Genomic DNA, 19,341 nt, shown 5'->3' on the forward strand with positions numbered 1-19,341 from the left:
ATGTTCAGCTCTAAGTTTTTAGCTATTCATCATTTGGTGTTCTTTCAGTTGACAACCAAAAAGTTCTCCTCAATGGTCTTATGGATGCGATTGAGAATAGGATGACACTCAAATACTCTGATGGAACCTTCTACAGAATCACGCTCCCTAGTTTAGCATCGACAAGTCTGGTTGAGAGTTGCCTAACGACTCTTCGTCAAATCTTACAAAAGGATGTGGCGATCATTTTGTTGTGTAAATGGTACTCTACAAGGAATGTAATTGGTTCTAAGGATATTACTCCAGAACAAGAATGGTCCACGTTTACTGGATTGCTTTTTGGTAAGTAACCATCAATAATGAGTTCAATGGGAATTAACATAATAATTAAACATTGATTATTTCAAAAATCATTGTTGGAGAAGTAGCAGGTCAAAAAAGTTTTTTTTCCAAAAAGCAAAATTTAAATTGGCATAAATGAATTATTTGCTATATTGATTAATCATATTTAGTAGTTTTTGTTTTAAGAACAATTCTGAAATGACCAACTTTGATCTTGGAAAGATGAATATTATTGTAAGTATTCTTTGTGTGGACAATTGTAATTATTTGTTAATGAATAAGTGACTCATTTAATGATATTATTACCTACTGTATACCAAAACCTACATGTATATCAAAAATTTTTGAAATAGCAATGGTAAATCGATTATTCAAATTTTTTACAAACTTCAAAATGTTTTCTAATAATCAGCATGGTTATCTGAAAAATAAGTCAATTGAAACTGCTTTGATGTATCTCAGCATGAAGTCCTAGAAGCAATGGACAAAGGAGATCTATCATGTGGAGTTTTCATGGATTTATCTAAAGCCTTCGATTGCATAGATCATGACATTTTATTATGGAAACTCTATAAATATGGAATTCGTGGAAAATCGTACGACTGGTTCAATTCATACTTGAAAAATAGAAAGCAAATAGTAGAACTCAATCAAAAAGACAAAACGGCAAGATCTGATGCTTTAGATGTGTCCATGGGTGTCCCACAGGGTAGTATTATCGGTCCAATATTATTTATTATATTTATCAACGATATTAATGAGGTTATAGCAGATATAAACACTGCTCACATGATCAATTATGCTGATGATACCAATCTTCTATTAACAGGTGCGAACTTACCTGATATTATAAAAAAAGGTAGCAAAATAATAGAACAATTCAAAGATTATTTTTTAGAGAATAAGTTAGTTCTGAACGATGGAAAAACAAATTGTATCATGTTCAAAGTCAATAACAGTATAGAAACACCACAAAACATAATTATGCACAATCAAAAAATCATTTGTAATACTTCAGTGAAGTTTCTAGGCATATACATTGATGACACTTTAAGTTGGAGTAGTCATATAGATAACCTTTGCAATAAACTATCCTCGGTAACATACGCCATGAGAGTTCTAAAAAAAAATGTTGATCTTGAAGCACTAGTTGCAGTATATTATGCGAATTTTTACTCCGCTATGACACAAGGGATAATCATCTGGGGCTCATGTCATGGGTTTAATAGAGTTTTCCTATGTCAAAAAAAAATTATCAGAATAATCTTTAATATAAATACAAGAGATTCCTGCAGAGGAGCCTTTAAAATCAACAAACTACTTACTGTGTCAGCAATCTATATATATGAATCAATAAAATTTATTATCAATCATCCAGGCCATTTTGACATACATCGCAAAACGCATATTTACGAGACAAGACAAAAAAAGACTTCTCATATCCCATCCATGCAAAATCCCTATATGAACGTAGCACTATCTACGCTGGAATGAAATTTTATAATAATCTTCCGAAAAACATAAAAGATATTGTCGTTGCTAACAGATTTCTGAAATCTGTAAGAAAATTCTTATGTAATCTGGAGCCCTACAATACTGATGAATATTTTCTAGCCTCTGGAAATTTATGAAACAAAATTTTATTCAAAATTGCGCTATGTATTTATAGAAATTATCTCTACTTTCAGTAATCATGCGCAATATGACGCACATTTTAATATGTTTGTAATCGTGTTTGAAACTTGAAGCAATTCATTTTGAATGCTTCATTTTTAGATTTATATGTACACATATTTGATATCTTTACAATTTTCCTTTTGACGTATTTATCAGACAAAAATTTTCTGGCACTCCTGTGAATGATTATCAAATACTCTGTTGAAATAAATGTATCTATTTATCTATCTATCTACTGCTTTGTATAACACTATCTCAAAATAATAAGGGTCATATATCAATTATCATTATTTATTCAGCCAATTCACTCAATTAATACAAAAAAACATTTTATACTCAGAACTTTTTGGGTACGACGACGACCAACACTCCACTGATATGTCCAAGGAAATTCCCATTACCCCATCTTGTTCCATTAAGAGACAAAGATATTCCACCGGAACGAATGAAGATTGGAATTACCTTTCAAATTCCAGGCACGGGCTGATCAAAGCCAACTTGGACAAAACATTAAGGTTAGGTTTGGAATCGAATACTACCTGCAACGAAGACAAACCCAATGGTCATATTGATGTTAGAGGAGTATTGTTTCCTTATATTCGACAAATTCATTTAGGTCTGCACTTGCTCTATGAAGATATTAAGTTAAATACTTTGAAATCTGACCAACTACCGCCTTTGATGAAGCTCCTGAATAGACTCTCAGTAGATCTCAATCTGGAAGAGTACAATATACATTATTGGCATGATTTTCCTGATTATGCTATCTTGAACAAAAGTTCAGTTATTCCACAGTCAGAACTGAAAAACGTTCATCAATGGCCTGGGGTTTGGGACAAACCCGTTTCTATTTGGAGGTACGTCTATGACTTACTAGATGGTATATGTCCTCAGCCATACCCTTACCTAACCAATGTGAATACTAGATCGAGAAATATTGTTCAAGTAAGTAGTTGAAAATCTTTATACATTTTCTGTCAATATATTTATTGGTATTTTTTACTCATTTTCAGTTATGTGGGATCTTGTCTGAAATCAATAAGTCAGTACCTTCGGAAATATGTTTAGAAACTTTTGCAAAAGAGATTTCTGGCGTTTTTCCACAAGAACATCACACTCCACATAAAGCTACTCTTATTGACAATTCTGCTTTAGAGCAAGTAGTACTGTTCATGGTTGACATGAAAATAACTACAAGGTAAGATTATTTTAAATATTGTTTCTTATTATTGCTGTCAGCAATTTTATATCAATGCATGGGTTCCTATTCAATAAATATGTGATACGCTCAAGCACATGGAACAACTTCATTTTATAATTAAAAAATCAATTGAACAATGCTTTATTTTTTCCGCACTTTTTACAATTTTTACTCGTCGCTGTCCTTGGTCTCGAAGAAATCCGTGTTCTGAACTAACATGACAATAATTCTAAAGCCCTCGTGTAAGTACTTCATTCAAGCATTCTCGTATATTCTTAGGATTCACCGTGTCTAAGTGAGCAGTCGATGGCTTCGTGGAGAAGTGCCAAGGCGATAGTTAACCCAGTAGTGGCTCTGTTAAATTTGTGCCATGTTCTATTTGATGCTGAGCTTGACTTCTATAGATTTGGTCTACCACATCTCTGATGTTGTAGATGTCTTTATGCCACCAGCTGATTTACTTCTGTTGTTACTTCTGGACTCTTCTTGACTCTTGATAAGTTGACACAATTCATGAAGTACACAACAGATGAGACTGAATAAATAAATTATACTTTTATGTGCTATACTTCTATGTTGATTAACCGCCTATGTAGCGAGTATTGTGACTTATCTTGTACCATTGTAAAACATGATCGAAGAGATGAATTGAATCTATGTATATATCATTTTTGCTATCCATTTGTCATCTCTGTATCTGTAGAGTAGGGAGGGTGAGTGTAAGCCCACGCACTTAGGCCACATGTGACCCATTGTACATCCTCCCGAGGAGTTGTCCTCCTAGGTCATCGTCCATCCTGTCCTTTCCAGGAAGGTGGACAGGTCGCTGGGACACATCTCCTTTATATCGGCAGGTGTAGGCCAAGACTCGCCGAACATACACTCTCTTATTGACGATAACTCCGGGCACTCGCACAAGATATGCCTGACAGTCTCATCTTCCTGTTCACACATCCTGCATAGAGGTGTGTCCACTAGCCCCATATTATGTAGGTGTTTCCTTAGCTGAGATCCTACTGTAATGCGTAGAATTTTCTTGGTCATCGCCAGATATTTCTTCGGCGTCAGCTTCCCAGGGTCGCCCAAGGTGATCCTGGCAAGATTACATCCTTTGATTCTATCCCATCTCTTTAAGGATTGAGCATGGGTGTAACATTTGACTAGTTCCGCAATTGTCGAAGTCATCAGGCCGTGGGTGCCACCGGGTCCTAAAATTCTTAGTCCAGCCGCTTCCTTGGCTAAAGAGTCGACAATGCGATTACCTTCACTCCCGTCGTGCCCTTTAACCCACCTCAGAATAATGTTATTATCTACCGAGGCTTTGGCTAAATCTTGGTGGCACTCTAGTACTAGCCCTGAGGTAACACGCTGTCTGTTCAAGGCTAATAGTGCTTGTCTGCTATCAGTGCAGATTGTTATGTTTTTGCCAGAAATTCCTTTCTTGGTTATTTCTTTTGTGGTGATTGAGATACCAGCCAGTTCTGTTTGGACCACACTGGTATTTCTTCACATTCCCCACTTAATCCTTAGGCTTAGTGATCTGGAGTACACTCCTCATCCTGATCCTTCTTTGATTTTTGAGCCGTCTGTATAAATCCGTATTGCATTTGTAGCATCTGACCATATATCCATTTGTCATATGAGACTCACTTCTTTCTCAGATCGGTGATTTATATCAAAAGACCCTGCTCTTTTCCAACACTGCATTCGCGAGGTGCGCTAGCTTTCGTAAATTGCAGCAACACCCCTTGGTGAAAATCTCGTTTCTCCGTATGAATCGCTCAATTTATTGAGAATCGCTAATTGCTTGTAGACTTTCTCCTTCAACGTTGCTTTGGACAAGGTTGGCCTTCTCAGCTGCATTTTCTTTCTTCTGGAAACAATTTCCACAAACTCAGGCTCTAGTCGAAAAGTCATGCATTCGTATGCAAATTATATAAAAAAATGAAAATTCTAAAACCTTTACAGAAAAAATCTGAAAATTTTTCTTCTGGATAAAACCAAGTCCAGAAGAAAATATATTCTGGAATTTTTTGAGACAGTGTTGATTCACACATCAGTATGCTGTATTGTGTTGTATTTTATAATATTATTGAGTTTGTCAGTAAAACTTTCAGATCTTCAAACAGCAAAATATATTTTGAATTTGAATTATTGTAGCTATTTAGTCTCAGGATTTCTCTTTCAATATTTCACTATATTTCACTTATTTACTTATCACTTTCCTTATTTCGAACTGATCTGCATTTTGGAATAATCTCAGTTCTATTATATTCTTGTATATTATTAGAATTACTCACATTATTTGGAGGTGTCGTGGTGTTGCTATAACGATGATTAACTGCACGATACTGAAGTCTGATCGCCATGGTCAGAGGTAGTTTATCGAGGGGTTAAGCAGTGTAATAATAATGCAATTTCAGTTCAAGATCATATGTTTGGAAGTCAACAGACATGCTCTATCATAATTTTTTCAATTATTAGTTGAATTTTCTATAGAACATAATTATTTCATTAATGTTTGTATTCAATATTTTTTTTTGGATTATTTTCTCATTATTTCAGCCAGTTGGAGGGTAGTTTTCTTTTTCCTGTTTCACCAAACATTTATTTATAGTCTACCTATTTTTCTACTTTGGAACCGTCTGGCTTATCCATTTCTTCCAAGTCTTCGGAAAACTATGATGGCTCATGAACTTACCACATTTTTCCTCCCATCTTCTCATCACACCCAATGTGGTTCCATGTACTGGTTTGTACAGGTCGTTATATTTATAGGAAATCATTTGGATTATATATGAATTACTTGCTTTCGGTGATCTAATTTCTCACATTTTTATGAAACTTGATGAGCTATCTCTATTTGATCATTGCATTACCTGCACTCAAAATCTCTGATATACAGCCCTATTTTGTTTAAGTATCCTCCAAATGGATAACGTCCTTTGAAGAGCCCTGTAATTATTCTAAATATTTCATTGATACTTGTCTTCAAATTAATTTTAGAGTCACTCCTGATTATTTCAATAAGTTGAACGCTTCCTCCTTCCAGCCCTACCCAACTGTCATATCAGTAATTTTGTTTTCAGCTATCTAGATACTCTACCTTACTCCATCTACTACTTGTTTTACGATGCCCTATGGAAGTGTAGAGAAAATCCTCCTTCTGGTTGGCCACCTGAGGCCTACTACCTTCTTTGGAGGGAAGACCTTGCAGCAGAGGCTCTAAAACTTGAGAAAGAGAAACAAGAATCTTCTCAAGAGCTACTTGGCATGTATAGTAGCACACAGCTCGATGATGAAGATATAATTCCAGGTGAGTTTTTTGAAAACTTACATTTAAATTCAGAATTTTTGATATCAACAGAGAAAAGGAAGAACCTAATTTTTAATGCCGAATATAGCTTATCAAAAACAGCAGCACCATCTAACTCTTTACTTTTGTACTATTTGAAAATAAATAAAGGGTACCAAAATATATGTTAATTTTGAATAAACTGTGAGAACACATGTTTCAATATATTTATGAAGTTATTGAATGTTTAATGACAATGCAATTATACAGTGTGTAACAACGAAAACTTAACGGAGCCGTTTTTGAATATAAAAAGTAAGATTTTTTAAAAAGCTCGGACACGTCGATTTCTAATTAAAGTGGGACACCTTTCAGACTAATCAGATTTTTTGTAGTACGCACCCCTTTGGAGGGGTGCGTCCGACGACCCTTATTTAGATAGGGAAAGTAGGTCGAGTGGCACCTTAAAAAAATTTCGAGCAGTTCTTCTTATCAGTTTTTTGTTAAACAAAATCCCTTTTTTAAAATCAATACCCACTCCTCTTCTTACAGTTTTCATTAGTACATTGTTCGATTGTTTTGTTTAAACGGGTCGTGTATTGTTATATGTTTAAAAATGCCTTACACTACTGCTGAAAGGTTTTCAGTTATTGCTTTATTTTTTGGCAACGACCAAAATGCTAATAGAACATAATTTTTATTTAACGAGCAAAACCCTGGGAAATACCTAAGCAGAAATCACGTTCTGGATTTGGTCACAAAATTCAGGGAGACAGGTTCGGTTTTAAATAAGAAAAGAAATGTTCAGAGAAGGGCAGTGAATGATGATAATGCGATTTGAGTGATTGGTTGAGTCATCGCCAATCCCAGGTTAAGTACCAGAGGTTTATCAGCAATGGCCGGAATAAGCCATATGAGCGCATGAAGAATCCTCAAAAACCACAAATTCTATCCTTACAAAATCAAACTTGTTCATGAACTCAATGAGGATGATTTTGACCGAAGACAGGAATTTTGTGAGGGCATGAGTGAGAGATTAATGCAAAATCCCGAGCTGCTTTATAACATCTGTTTTTCGGATGAAAGCTCATTTTATTTAAATGGTTGCGTGAACCGTCACAATTGCCGTTATTGGTCGGATGAAAACCCAAAACAATACGCAGAAATACATACCCAACATTTTCAAAATTTGAATGTCTGGGCCGGAATATAAGGCAATCATATTATAGGTCCATTTTTTATTGATGGAAATTCAACCGGTGATTCTTATTTACAACTTCTTGAAGAGGCAATACAACCTCGTATAGTTGAAATAATTGAACAGGATCCAAGATGTCAAGATGAATTTATCCATTTTCAACAAGACGGTGCACCACCCCATTATGCCCAGCAGGTTCGAAATTTTTTGAATAATCATTTTGAAGGACAATGGATTGGCAGAAGAGGTCCAATTGAATGGCCAGCACGATCACCAGATTTAACACCACTGGACTACTTTTTGTGGGGATATTTAAAGTCTAAAGTTCATGCTACACAGCCAGCCAATTTGGATGAATTACGTCGTAGAATTATTGATGAATGCCGAGCTATAACTCCTAAGATGTTGAATAATGTAAGAGCAAAATTCGAACAAAATCTTTATTGTTGCATGGAGCAAAATGGCGCACATTTTGAACATTTACTCTAAATTTCCTGTGTGAGTTACCCTTATTAGGTGTTACTTTTTTTGTGTGTGCTTTAAAAACAATTATTGAGATTTATTAGTATGAGATTTTTTAGTATGATTCACTAATCAGAAGCATAAAATATCCACGTCAAAAGGCAACCTTCATAAGGAGGTGCCACTCAATTTACCTAAAATGTAAGGGTGGTAACCAACCCCATCCCCCGAAAAAATCTCGTAATAAACAAATAATTCTTACTTTTTTTACGAAATCAAATGGACACGTCATAAAAAACAAAAATTTATTTTTTTTTATGAAAGTTCTGAACGTAAATTGTACCATAAAAACAATTCGATTTATTTTAAAAAGAGTTGAACTCAATAAAAATACCTTTAAATCTTCAAATTATCTCGAAAACTAATCGTTACAAAAATTTTCTTTCAACACAGATGTAAAGGTATTCGAAAGATCTTTAAAACAAGGTGCCACTCGACCTACTTTCCCTAAATAAGGGTCGTCGGACGCACCCCTCCGAGGGGGTGCGTACTACAAAAAATCTGATTAGTCTGAAAGGTGTCCCCCTTTAATTAGAAATCGACGTGTCCGAGCTTTTTTTAAAAATCTTACTTTTTATATTCAAAAATGGCTCTGTTAAGTTTTTGTTGTTACACACTGTATAGGTTCATTGAAGTTAATTTTCAAAATTTGGATAATTTTTAAGGCACAAAAGCAGATTTTGAGCAAGTTGATGGCATGGAGGATATCAACAATTCCTTGATGAAGTTGAGATTCAGTGAAGATATACGAGTGAACGAAGCCAGAAAAATGTTGCAGAGTTCCAAACCAGTTCCTATAGTGCTCACGCAAAGACCAGATGTATCCGATCATGACTTTATCGAGGAACAGGAAAAACATTTGTATGGGATTTGTATCCGTACAATGGCTCTGCCAGTCGGAAGGTGCATTCGAAAAAATGATTGTAACGTAATGATCATATATTTGTTCTCATTTTAGAGGCATGTTCACACTGCGAACTGCAACACCCGTCATTACAGAACCTCTATCGCCACCTCCTTTATGTTTAACGGGAAGGGCTCCGCCCAGAGGAACTTCTATCGACTTAAATCACATTGACACGCCTTCTAACATGAATCTTTGGCCTCTTTTTCACAATGGCGTTGCAAATGGGCTTAGAATCACCCCAGATGCTCATAATATCGACAATACTTGGATTATTTTTAATAAAGCTAAAGGTAAGAAATCAAATTTTCAACTTGGGTGTATTAAATTCTTTAGAAATTGATTTCCTAACTGATATTTTTTGTAATAAATTGATGGAAGTAGCCAGCACTACGTTTGTATTCATTTTTTTTAACTTTGTAATCAATTTTGAACTTTAGGATGTGATTCTCAATTATCTTGGTTTTAGTTTCATTAATACGGCATTGAAATGCTAAGTATTGTAAATTGGCAAATGAACTAATATTTCTTCTAAGGAATCCGAACTCCACTGGAATATGACCAAAAATTGCAAAATAAGATATTATTGACCAACTCTGTTGTAGGAAATGAACCTCAAATGGAACATGCTGGTTTTCTCTTGGCCTTGGGTTTGAATGGACACTTGAAGAATCTTGAGTTTAACAGTTTGTTCAACTATTTAGAAAAAGTGCATGAAATGACTAGTGTCGGTATATTATTGGGTGAGTTGCTTAAAACACTCTGTACTGTAGTAAATTGGCATTATAATTAAATGAAATCAGTATTGAATTACTATGGTTAAGCTCCAATTTTCATATGATTTGATATGCCATAAACATGTTTTTTTGGTCACGTCTGGTATTTTTTAAAGGTTTGTCGGCAGCTTTTCGAGGTACTTGCCATACGGGCCTTACCAAAATTCTAGCCATACACGTTGAAGCTCTCCTACCTCCTACATCTATGGAGTTGGACATCCCTCAAACTCCTCAGGTCGCTGGTTTGCTGGGAGTAGGCTTAGTTTACCAAGGTACGGCACACAGACATATGACAGAGATTCTACTCTCAGAAATAGGACGTCCTCCTGGTCCCGAGATGGAGAATAGCATTGATAGAGAGTCCTACTCATTGGCTGCCGGACTTTCTTTAGGGTTTGTTACTGTAATATAGTTAAGGTTAGGATTGTTTAAATGCAGTAGCTCATCAACTCGTATTTTTCAAATTATCATTCATTCCCTTCTCCATATTTTCAAATGCATTACTTATCTGAGTTCTACTTATTCGGATAAAAACAATGGAACTGAAACTCTAGAGAATATTAAAAGACTATATGAGTGATGTATCATACATACCACTATTAAACCAATCATTAAATACAGTAGTGTGCTAAATCAAATCAAATCAAAATATGCTTTATTACCCAAGATATAAACATCTTATTGGCAAAGTCTAGTAAAGTAAAACATGTATAAGGAACAATTAACAAATATAAACTATAAAATAATGCTTAAACACCGGAGCAGACTATATGGACAGAACAATATTAAGTCCAGCTGAACAGCTACAAATATAAGTACATGAATTTATGAATATTAAGTAAACGTAAATATATAATTCTACATAATGAACATTGATAGCCATTTTGTGTTGGTTTCAATAACTTGTTTACACAAGCTACATGTCAATTATTCGATAGAGCCTTGGTAGAATTCGTCCACACTATAATAGGGCCTCCCAACAAGGTATTCTTTCACTTTCTTTTTGAATTTCTTTCCATTATATATTCGCCTTAAATTAATGGGAAGGTGGTTAAATAACTTCTTGCTATTGAAAATAATAGAATTTTGTGTAAGGGCTAGAGAAGGTGTGGGAAGGGAAACGGAGTAAGACTGACGTGTACTATAAGTTGCGGTGTTCCTAAATTGATTTTTATATTTTTTGTGGATAAGACACACTGTTTCCAAAATAAAAAGACATACTAAGGTCAGAATTTTTTGCTTCACAAATAATGGGCGGCATGAATCCCTGTAGCTAGCCTTGCATAAATATCTGATGGCTCTTTTTTGTAGAGAGAATACCATATTGAATCGAAATTTTGCACAATTTCCCCAGAAACAAATTCCATAACGTAAATAGGATTCAATTTGTGCAAAATAAACTGATCTTGTGATGGTAGTGTCTAACTCTCTTGCAACAACTCTCACTGCATGACACCCTGCTGCTAGTCTTTTACATAAGTAGTCGACATGGAAATCAAATTTTAGATTTTCATCAATGAAGAGCCCTAAAAATTTGTTTTTCTCCAAATTTTCAATTTTTACATTTTCCAAGTGTACTTCCCCTATGTTACATCTAAACGTGATCACCTTTGTTTTATCGATGTTCAATAATAAGAGATTGGAATCACACCACTCTTTAACCGTTTTTATGTCGACGATGATTTGATCAAGTAAATTGGAGGTTGTATTGCTATGCCAGAGGATGGTGGTGTCGTCAGCGAAACATGTGAATTTACCACTTATGTTAACATGGACCAAGTCATTGACATAAATGAGAAACAACACCGGTCCCAAAACGGAACCTTGTGGAACCCCACTGTCAATGAAGCGTTCCTCTGATGAAATTCCATCTAATAAAACATTCTGCCGCCGATGAGAAAGGTACGTCTCAAACCAACGTAATGCCGATCCTCTAAATCCGTAAACTTCCAGCTTGCGAAGAAGCAGCATGTGGTCTACACAATCGAAGGCTTTAGTTAGGTCACAAAACATGGCCGCCGCAGATTCTCTGTCATTCAGATTGGTGTACAGGTTTTCCATGAGTGAAAATATGGCGACTTGTGTACCTTTTGATGACTGAAAGCCAAATTGGAATAAATTTATCACCTTGTTTTTCTCGAGGAAGGATATTACTCGTTTTTTTACCAGTTTTTCTATAATTTTAGAGATGCTATGGAACCCTTCGTTCTTAACATTCATCAATCGCCTGGAATATGTTCAGAAAAAAGATTGATGCAATGAATTATATGTGTTCATTCATAGATATTACTTTTCATATGATAGCAACTTGACGTTTCATAATTTAGTAAGTAGGTCGAAAGTTAGTGGGTCTATTCCAGAGTCTATTCCAGGGTCTATTCCTGCAAAAGTTAATTATAGCTCCACCTGTTCAAACGCGACCAAATAGGTCCAGTTTCTCGATGAAGCTGATTACTTTATTTGGCGAGTGATTTTTCAGGTCGGCTGGCAAGATTGGTTAGATTTCTGTTGGAGTATGGTTCAGTCATGTGCAGTCCCTATCATGAAGTTCATAAAAGAAATTGAAGCTGTACAGAATACCTTTTTGAGCGAAAAAAGGTTTTGGCTTGCTTCTTCTCCATCTTTATGCAAAAAAAGTGGGAAACTTCCTAGGAAGAAAGAAAAAAAATACTTTCAGATATAAACCCCTCTCGAAAAACCATTTTCATACAAATATTGAATCACTCAAAAGAAAAAGTATTTTCAAAACAACTGCTGTTATATGAACATTGAATTTTACAAAAATCGTTTTTTTCTATTTAGCTTTCACTTCAAATATATAAAGAGATAACATTTCATCTTCAATTGTGACATTCATTCATTCGCTTATTTGATTTAATCCTAGCCATATGAATCTTGTTTAAATTGAAAGGGGTATAGTTTTAGGAGAGATAAGCTTTTGGGAAAGAAAGGATTTGTGTATTATAGATGGGGTCTCAGAAAAGGGGGTTACTCATGTAAGTTATATTCTTTTTTTTTATAGTTTGATATAGATTTTTAGATACACACGATTCAAATTGAGATTTGTAATTGTATGTCACCTTATTAGTTGGCTTGTTGTATTGGGTGATCCTTTTTATAAACATCCAATTTTGTCTAAGCGTGTAAGTAACAATACTTTTTCAAGACTTGAACAAATTTTGATCCAAAATGAAGCAAACTGTGTACTATAAATAATCTTTGTGCTGAAATTTAAAATCTGAAAACAGTTTTCTGATTTCAGAATATTCCAACTAGATGTCGCTATTTAATTATATCTTCTTTAAATTTTCCATTTGAGGGTCAATTGTTAGACTTGAGTTCATTTATTTCTTTATTTTTTGAAATTCCACATTGGTAAGACTAGAAAACTTGGCCTATTCAATTTGAATATTTCTTACATTTCATTTCATTTCATCTTTATTTGCCTCGAGAAAATTTTACATTTTATAGACACGTCCAAACCTTAACCCAAATAACTAAAGATAGATGATAGAATAATTTGTAGTCCTGGGAATATAATCGAGGTTGAAAATGATTGTGATATGGGATATTGAAGAATAAAAAAACATATATGATCTTCATACAAGATAAAATACATTTTAAGGGATGACTAAATATGAATATATAAAATGTAAAATGTATGAATTATATATAAAACGTAAATGTATAAAATATATGAAGTATGATGTATAAAATGTAAAAAAATATATAATGTTAATGTATAGAATGTCAAATGAATGAAATATAGATAATATATGGATATATACTGTAACAATAAAATGGGAAGTTATATTCAATCACTGTGATTATCCATAACAAATGCCGATTTTCAGCGATCAACTGAGTAAATTCTTGGAAGTTGTAAATACAGTTACTAGATAAAATACATTTCAATTTGGATTTGAATATTTTTCGAGGTAAATCTCGAAATTGAGATGGTAAGTTGTTATAGAGTCCCGTATCAATTTTGGTGGTTTTTTTGAAGCCTTGTTTTTGGTTCAACTATTCTGGTTTTAAACCTTGTATCATATTCATGTATCTCTTCATGAGTTTCATTGAATTCAATATTATTTCTGATATATATTAGTTTGTGGTATATAATTAAAGCATAAACAGTCATTATTCCCAGAGCCGGAAATAAAGGCCTACAACTAGCCTCCCAATTTGACTTTGTAATACAGCTTATAGCAGACTTTCGTAAAATTAGTAGTTTAACTATGTATGTTTGAGCTGCATTACTCCAAGATAAAGTAGCATACTGAAGGTGTGAGTGGAATAGGCAGTAATAATAAGATAGCGCTGCTCTTTGATTTACAAGGTCTCGAACTGTTTTAATAGCAGAAACAGCCTTGGAGAGTTTAGTACACAAAAAATTCACATGTTGTGACCACTGGAGGTGACTGTCAATTTGTACACCTAGAAATTTCACATTTCCATACATTTCTGCCTGATTAGCAGAATTATTTGGCCTACAATCAAATTTTAGGCTTGCAGTTTTACTATCATTCAGTATGAATTCATTGCTGGCGAACCATGTATGTGCTTGTTGTCTGACATCATCTTGGGCTATTTTGAGATCTTCATCCCTTTCTATACTGATTGTGAATGTAGCATCATCTGCAAAGAGTACAGATAATCTGTTATGTGCAGCCACATTATGGGGTAGGTCATTCATATAAATGAGGAACAGCAGAGGTTCCAAGATTGAACCTTGAGGTACTCCCCTTTCAATTTGTAGGAATTGACTTTTCTTATTATTGCACTCCACTCGCTGTATTCGGTTGGTCAAATACGAAGTGAACATTTGTTGACAGTTTTTATTCATTCAATAAAATCAATATGAAAATGTATACTGCATATTCTAGGTTAGTTACTCTAAGGCATGGAGGCCATCCAGCTGGATTATCAGACTTGAATGTGCCAGATTCCCTCCACTATTATATGGTAGGGGGAAACAAGAGGTCGCTTACCGGTAAGTGCTCAGTGTGTTCGATTTTATTAAATAGAAATTCTTATGTTGTCATATACATGTATTTCAAAATGGATTTTAATGATTTTGAATTAAGTATATTTTTTGATTTGCCATGTAACTTGATCAATGTCACTATAATGAAAAATTGTAAATTCCGTGGAAAATGATTTTGTCAGTTATTTACGTACTGCACTATATGAAAACTGAGTTTTAAATAATATAAAAAAAATTAATCAGTCTAAAATGTGTAAATAATAAGACATTTGAGCTAATGTCACAAATCTGTCATTGAAATCATTCACTTATCACGTTATTTGAAGTTATGTACAGTCTCTAGTTTGAAAAAATTCTAACAATATGAAATCAAATTCATTGTTATCCTATTAATATTATTAAATTTTTTTTAAGGATCTCAAAAAGACAAATACAAAACGCCCTCTTTTCAAATTCGGGAAGGTTCTTCCGTCAACTTGGATATAACAGCACCTGGTGCAACGTTAGCTCTAGGTCTTATGTATTTGGGTACTGGAAATAAGGCTGTGGCTGATTGGATGGCTCCACCTGAAACTCAATATTTGTTGGATTTTGTTCGACCAGATTTCCTTTTGTTAAGGGTATTATCTAGGTGTAAGTTTCAACATTCAAACTTTCATCAAAATGAAACTGAACTACCAACCATTTTGCATTTTTTAAATTTCAGTATTTTTGTCAATTCGCAAAATTATGTGACTACTGAGTATTTATTACACTTCATTTTGATAAATTTTTTTTATTAAGTGAAATAAAGGCGAAAAATATTTTCATTCCATACAAAGTGCTAAAAAAATTGTTAACAGTAAGTATAAGGTTATTTCAAAAGTTTGGTCCGTTTTTATGAGTCTACTTAAAACATAATATCTCAGTGAATTCTTATTCAATTTAATCAAAATAAGTCGACTAAGGTCGTTTTTTCCTGGTCCTGATTGGTGAGGGATCTTCTACTGTTGAGAAAGTTATCGAACTGTTTGAAAAGATTGTAGTCGGTTGGCGAAAGGTCTGGGGAGTATGGTGGATGAGGCAGCATAGAACAGCATTGGACCTCTTCTGTTGACCAGTGCCGGTTGCTGCTGATGCAATTTTCTGTACATTCCATCGATTTCCTCACGACAGGACTGCTGTGATGGTTTAGCCAGATTGCAGAAAGTCATAGTGAATCACACCAGCTGCTGACTACCATACTGTAGCCATGGTCTTTTTTTGGTGGGTTCACTATTGGGAAGTGTCTGGATGAATCAACGGTTTCCAACCACTATCCTGAACGTCTCCTGTTGTCGTAGATGATTTACTTTTCATCACACGTGATGATCCGATCCAAAAAAGGATCGTTTTGGTTGCGCAAAAGCAAAAAAGAACAGACCTCGAAACGTGGCAACTTCGGTCGATCGTTCAAATCATGGGGCATCCATTATTCGAACTTTTTGACCTGTCCAATACGTTTTAAATCATCAAAAACCCCATGGAGGCTGACTCCCAGTTCTTCCGCCATCCCATGCTCCGTTTGTGATGGGTCAGTCTCCACCATAGCCAAATGCTCGGCAGCGCTTTGCTTCTTTTAAAATTTGTAGTGAAAAATTGGCAAAAAATCGCTTAACGACATCATATAGAAATAAGCTGAAGAAAGGCAAAAAATTAAAATTTTGAAAAAATTAACATTAACAATGTATAGAGAAAAAAATTCTCTATGGATCTACAAAAACACATGATATTAAGAAGGGAAAAACTTTTGAAACAATATAATGGTTAGACAACTTTATTTTGCCTGCTGCTACTCATGCATGAAATATGGTATGATGAATGCACTGGGATTATGCCTCGGACGCTTGAGAAATTTTTTGAATTAAAAAAATGAGCATTGAAAATTATAGGCGGTCTGGGTTTTCGTGATTCACATAGAAATGTTTTCAATTTTATTTATACTGTTGCTGTGTTAGGTTAGATTAGATCTAAATTTAGTGGGTCTATTCGACCCTCCACCGCAACCTGCAAGGATTTATTGTGGCTCACACCTGTATCTATAGAGTAGGGAGGGTGAGTGTAAGCCCACAGCACTTAGGCCACATGTGACCCATTGTACATCCTCCCGAGAAGTTGTCCTCCTAGGTCATCGTCCATCCTGTCCTTTCCAGGAAGGTGTACAGGTCACTAGGAGACAGGTGTAGGCCAAGACTCGCCGAACACACACTCTCTTATTGTCGATAACTCCGGGCACTCGCACAGTCTGCACAGTCTCGCACTGCCTGACAGTCTCATCATCCTGTTCACACATCCTGCATAGAGGTGTATCCACTAGCCCCATATTATGGAGGTGTTTCCTTAGTTGACAGTGGCCAGTCAGAAATCCTACTGTAAGGCGTACATTTTTCCTAGTCATCGCCAGATATTTCTTCAGCGCTAGCTTCCCAGGGTCGCCCAAGATGATCCTGGCAAGATTACATCCTTTGATTCCATCCCAAGGATTGAGCATGGGTGTAACATTTGACTAGTTCCGCAATTGTCGAAGTCATCAGGCCGTGGGTGCCACTGGGTCCTAAAATTCTTAGTCCAGCCGCTTCCTTGGCTAAAGAGTCGGCAATGCGATTACCTTTACTCCTGTCGTGCCCTTTAACCCACTTCAGGATAATGTTATTATCTACCGAGGCTTTGGCTAAATCTTGGTGGCACTCTAGTACTAGCCCTGAGGTAACACGCTGTCTGTTCAAGGCTAATAGTGCTTGTCTGCTATCAGTGCAGATTGTCATGTTTTTGCCAGAAAATCCTTTCTTGGTTATTTCTTTTGTGGCGATTGAGATACCAGCCAGTTTTGTTTGGACCACGCTGGTATTTCTTCCCATTCCCCACTTAATCCTTAGGCTTAGTGACCTGGAATACACTCCACATCCTGAGGCTTCTTTGGTTTTTGACCGTTTCACACCTATTCACACTCGACCAAATAAACCCAGCTTCTTAATGAAGCCGATTAGTTTGTATGGTGAGTCAGGTCAAATGGTAAGAGTACGGCTCTGCCGAACTCTAAAAACCTGATTCGGTCCCCAGCGGGACAGGCACAAAGTATGTGCTCTGCTGTTTCATCATTTTACAAACATAGGCCACACATACTGTCTTCCGACAGTCCGAGTCTCTGTATATGATGATTTTCAAATGACAGTGACCTGTAAGAAAACCTGTTAGACATCGTAGTTCATCCCCACAGTAGTCCAACAACTGTTTGGTATCAAGCTTCGAAGGGTGAATAAACGTCTTGAGTGAACCAATCCTGGAAGACTCTGCCAGAAGTACATAAATCTTCTTGCCATCCAGGTGTTTAATCTTTATTTGGCAAAGCCTAAAACAATGTCAATGACAGGTTCTGGTCCGATGAAGCTGCTTGCAGCACCCTCCTTTGCAAGGGAGTCAGCAGCCTCATTGCCTTCCAGGCCAATATGGCCAGGAATCCAGACCAGAGACAATCTGTTGAGTCTTCCTATCGAGGAGAGTCGTTTTTGGGAATTTGCTACCAATTTAGACGTTGCTCGGTAGTAGCAATGAGCTTCCAACGTCGCTCGACTATCCGAGAATATTTTTATTGACATGTGTATGAGGTTGGATTCTTCCAATCTCACCGCACACAATTCAATAGCGGAAATTTCCGCTTGAAATACAGTCTCATAGGTTCCTAGGCAGGTTGATATCTCTGTCCTGGGTCTGCGACTGAAAACACCTGCACCAGAACTGGAACCTGTGAACCAACAAATATCTGCTCCTAATATTTCCTTCTCCCAGAGAAACCAGTCCTCTCTACTCGGGCAGTTCGTAGTTGACAGTTGGTCGCATAAAGTCAGAGCTCATTTGCAGAATGCTGTGACTTCCAATGTCAACCAACAGTCTCTTGCACTCTGCATTAAATTGATTTATGCAATTGGCAATGTGCACAAGTCTATATGCAGTCCATCTAGCCTCTCTCAATACCTATCCTATAGATTTAGGTAGTGCATTGTGAAATGCTCCTTCAATATCGAGAAATACAACAACCGCAATCTCCTTGATGTCAAGGAATTGGGACATTTTCTCTACAAAGTTGTTTAATGCTAAATCTGTCGATTTGCCGGTATGATAAGCATACTGGTGGTGTTATTCAGGGGGGAAGCATATAATGCCACCCTCCTCATGTGTCCTGTTGCTGAGTACTCTGCTTGTCTACTTACTTTTTATATTTGAACAAAGTGCTCATCGTTCCTTGTGTAATTTAATTTATATCGACGATATTTCTCAACAGTATGTTATCATCTGTTTCTGAAACTGTATAAATAAATATTCAGTAGTTGAGACAGATTTTTCTTGCTTAATTATATCAAATACTTACATTTCAGCTCTTCTATTGAAAATACTTTTCCCTCACCAGAACAAAAATACTGTCTCTCGACGTGCGTTTGACTAAC

General features: G+C 35.7%; 1 protein-coding gene across 2 annotated transcripts in view; it reads left to right on the top strand.

The window, feature by feature from the left end:
• Positions 1–19,341, top strand: part of shtd (anaphase promoting complex subunit 1) — a 45,602-nt gene that overhangs the window by 15,914 nt on the left and 10,347 nt on the right. For both annotated transcript variants that reach the window (XM_074177286.1, XM_074177287.1), the window contains exons 10-19: positions 49–321; positions 2,339–2,943; positions 3,012–3,196; positions 6,289–6,515; positions 8,880–9,117; positions 9,173–9,411; positions 9,724–9,861; positions 10,011–10,287; positions 14,781–14,887; positions 15,296–15,514. In XM_074177286.1, coding sequence (XP_074033387.1) covers positions 49–321; positions 2,339–2,943; positions 3,012–3,196; positions 6,289–6,515; positions 8,880–9,117; positions 9,173–9,411; positions 9,724–9,861; positions 10,011–10,287; positions 14,781–14,887; positions 15,296–15,514 — 2,508 coding nt within the window. The remainder of the gene's footprint in view (positions 1–48; positions 322–2,338; positions 2,944–3,011; positions 3,197–6,288; positions 6,516–8,879; positions 9,118–9,172; positions 9,412–9,723; positions 9,862–10,010; positions 10,288–14,780; positions 14,888–15,295; positions 15,515–19,341) is intronic.

Source organism: Leptinotarsa decemlineata, unplaced genomic scaffold (genome assembly GCF_025532065.1).
Source record: "Leptinotarsa decemlineata unplaced genomic scaffold, Ldec_3_MD MMD2_tig00002974_RagTag_RagTag, whole genome shotgun sequence".
Lineage (NCBI taxonomy): Eukaryota > Metazoa > Arthropoda > Insecta > Coleoptera > Chrysomelidae > Leptinotarsa > Leptinotarsa decemlineata.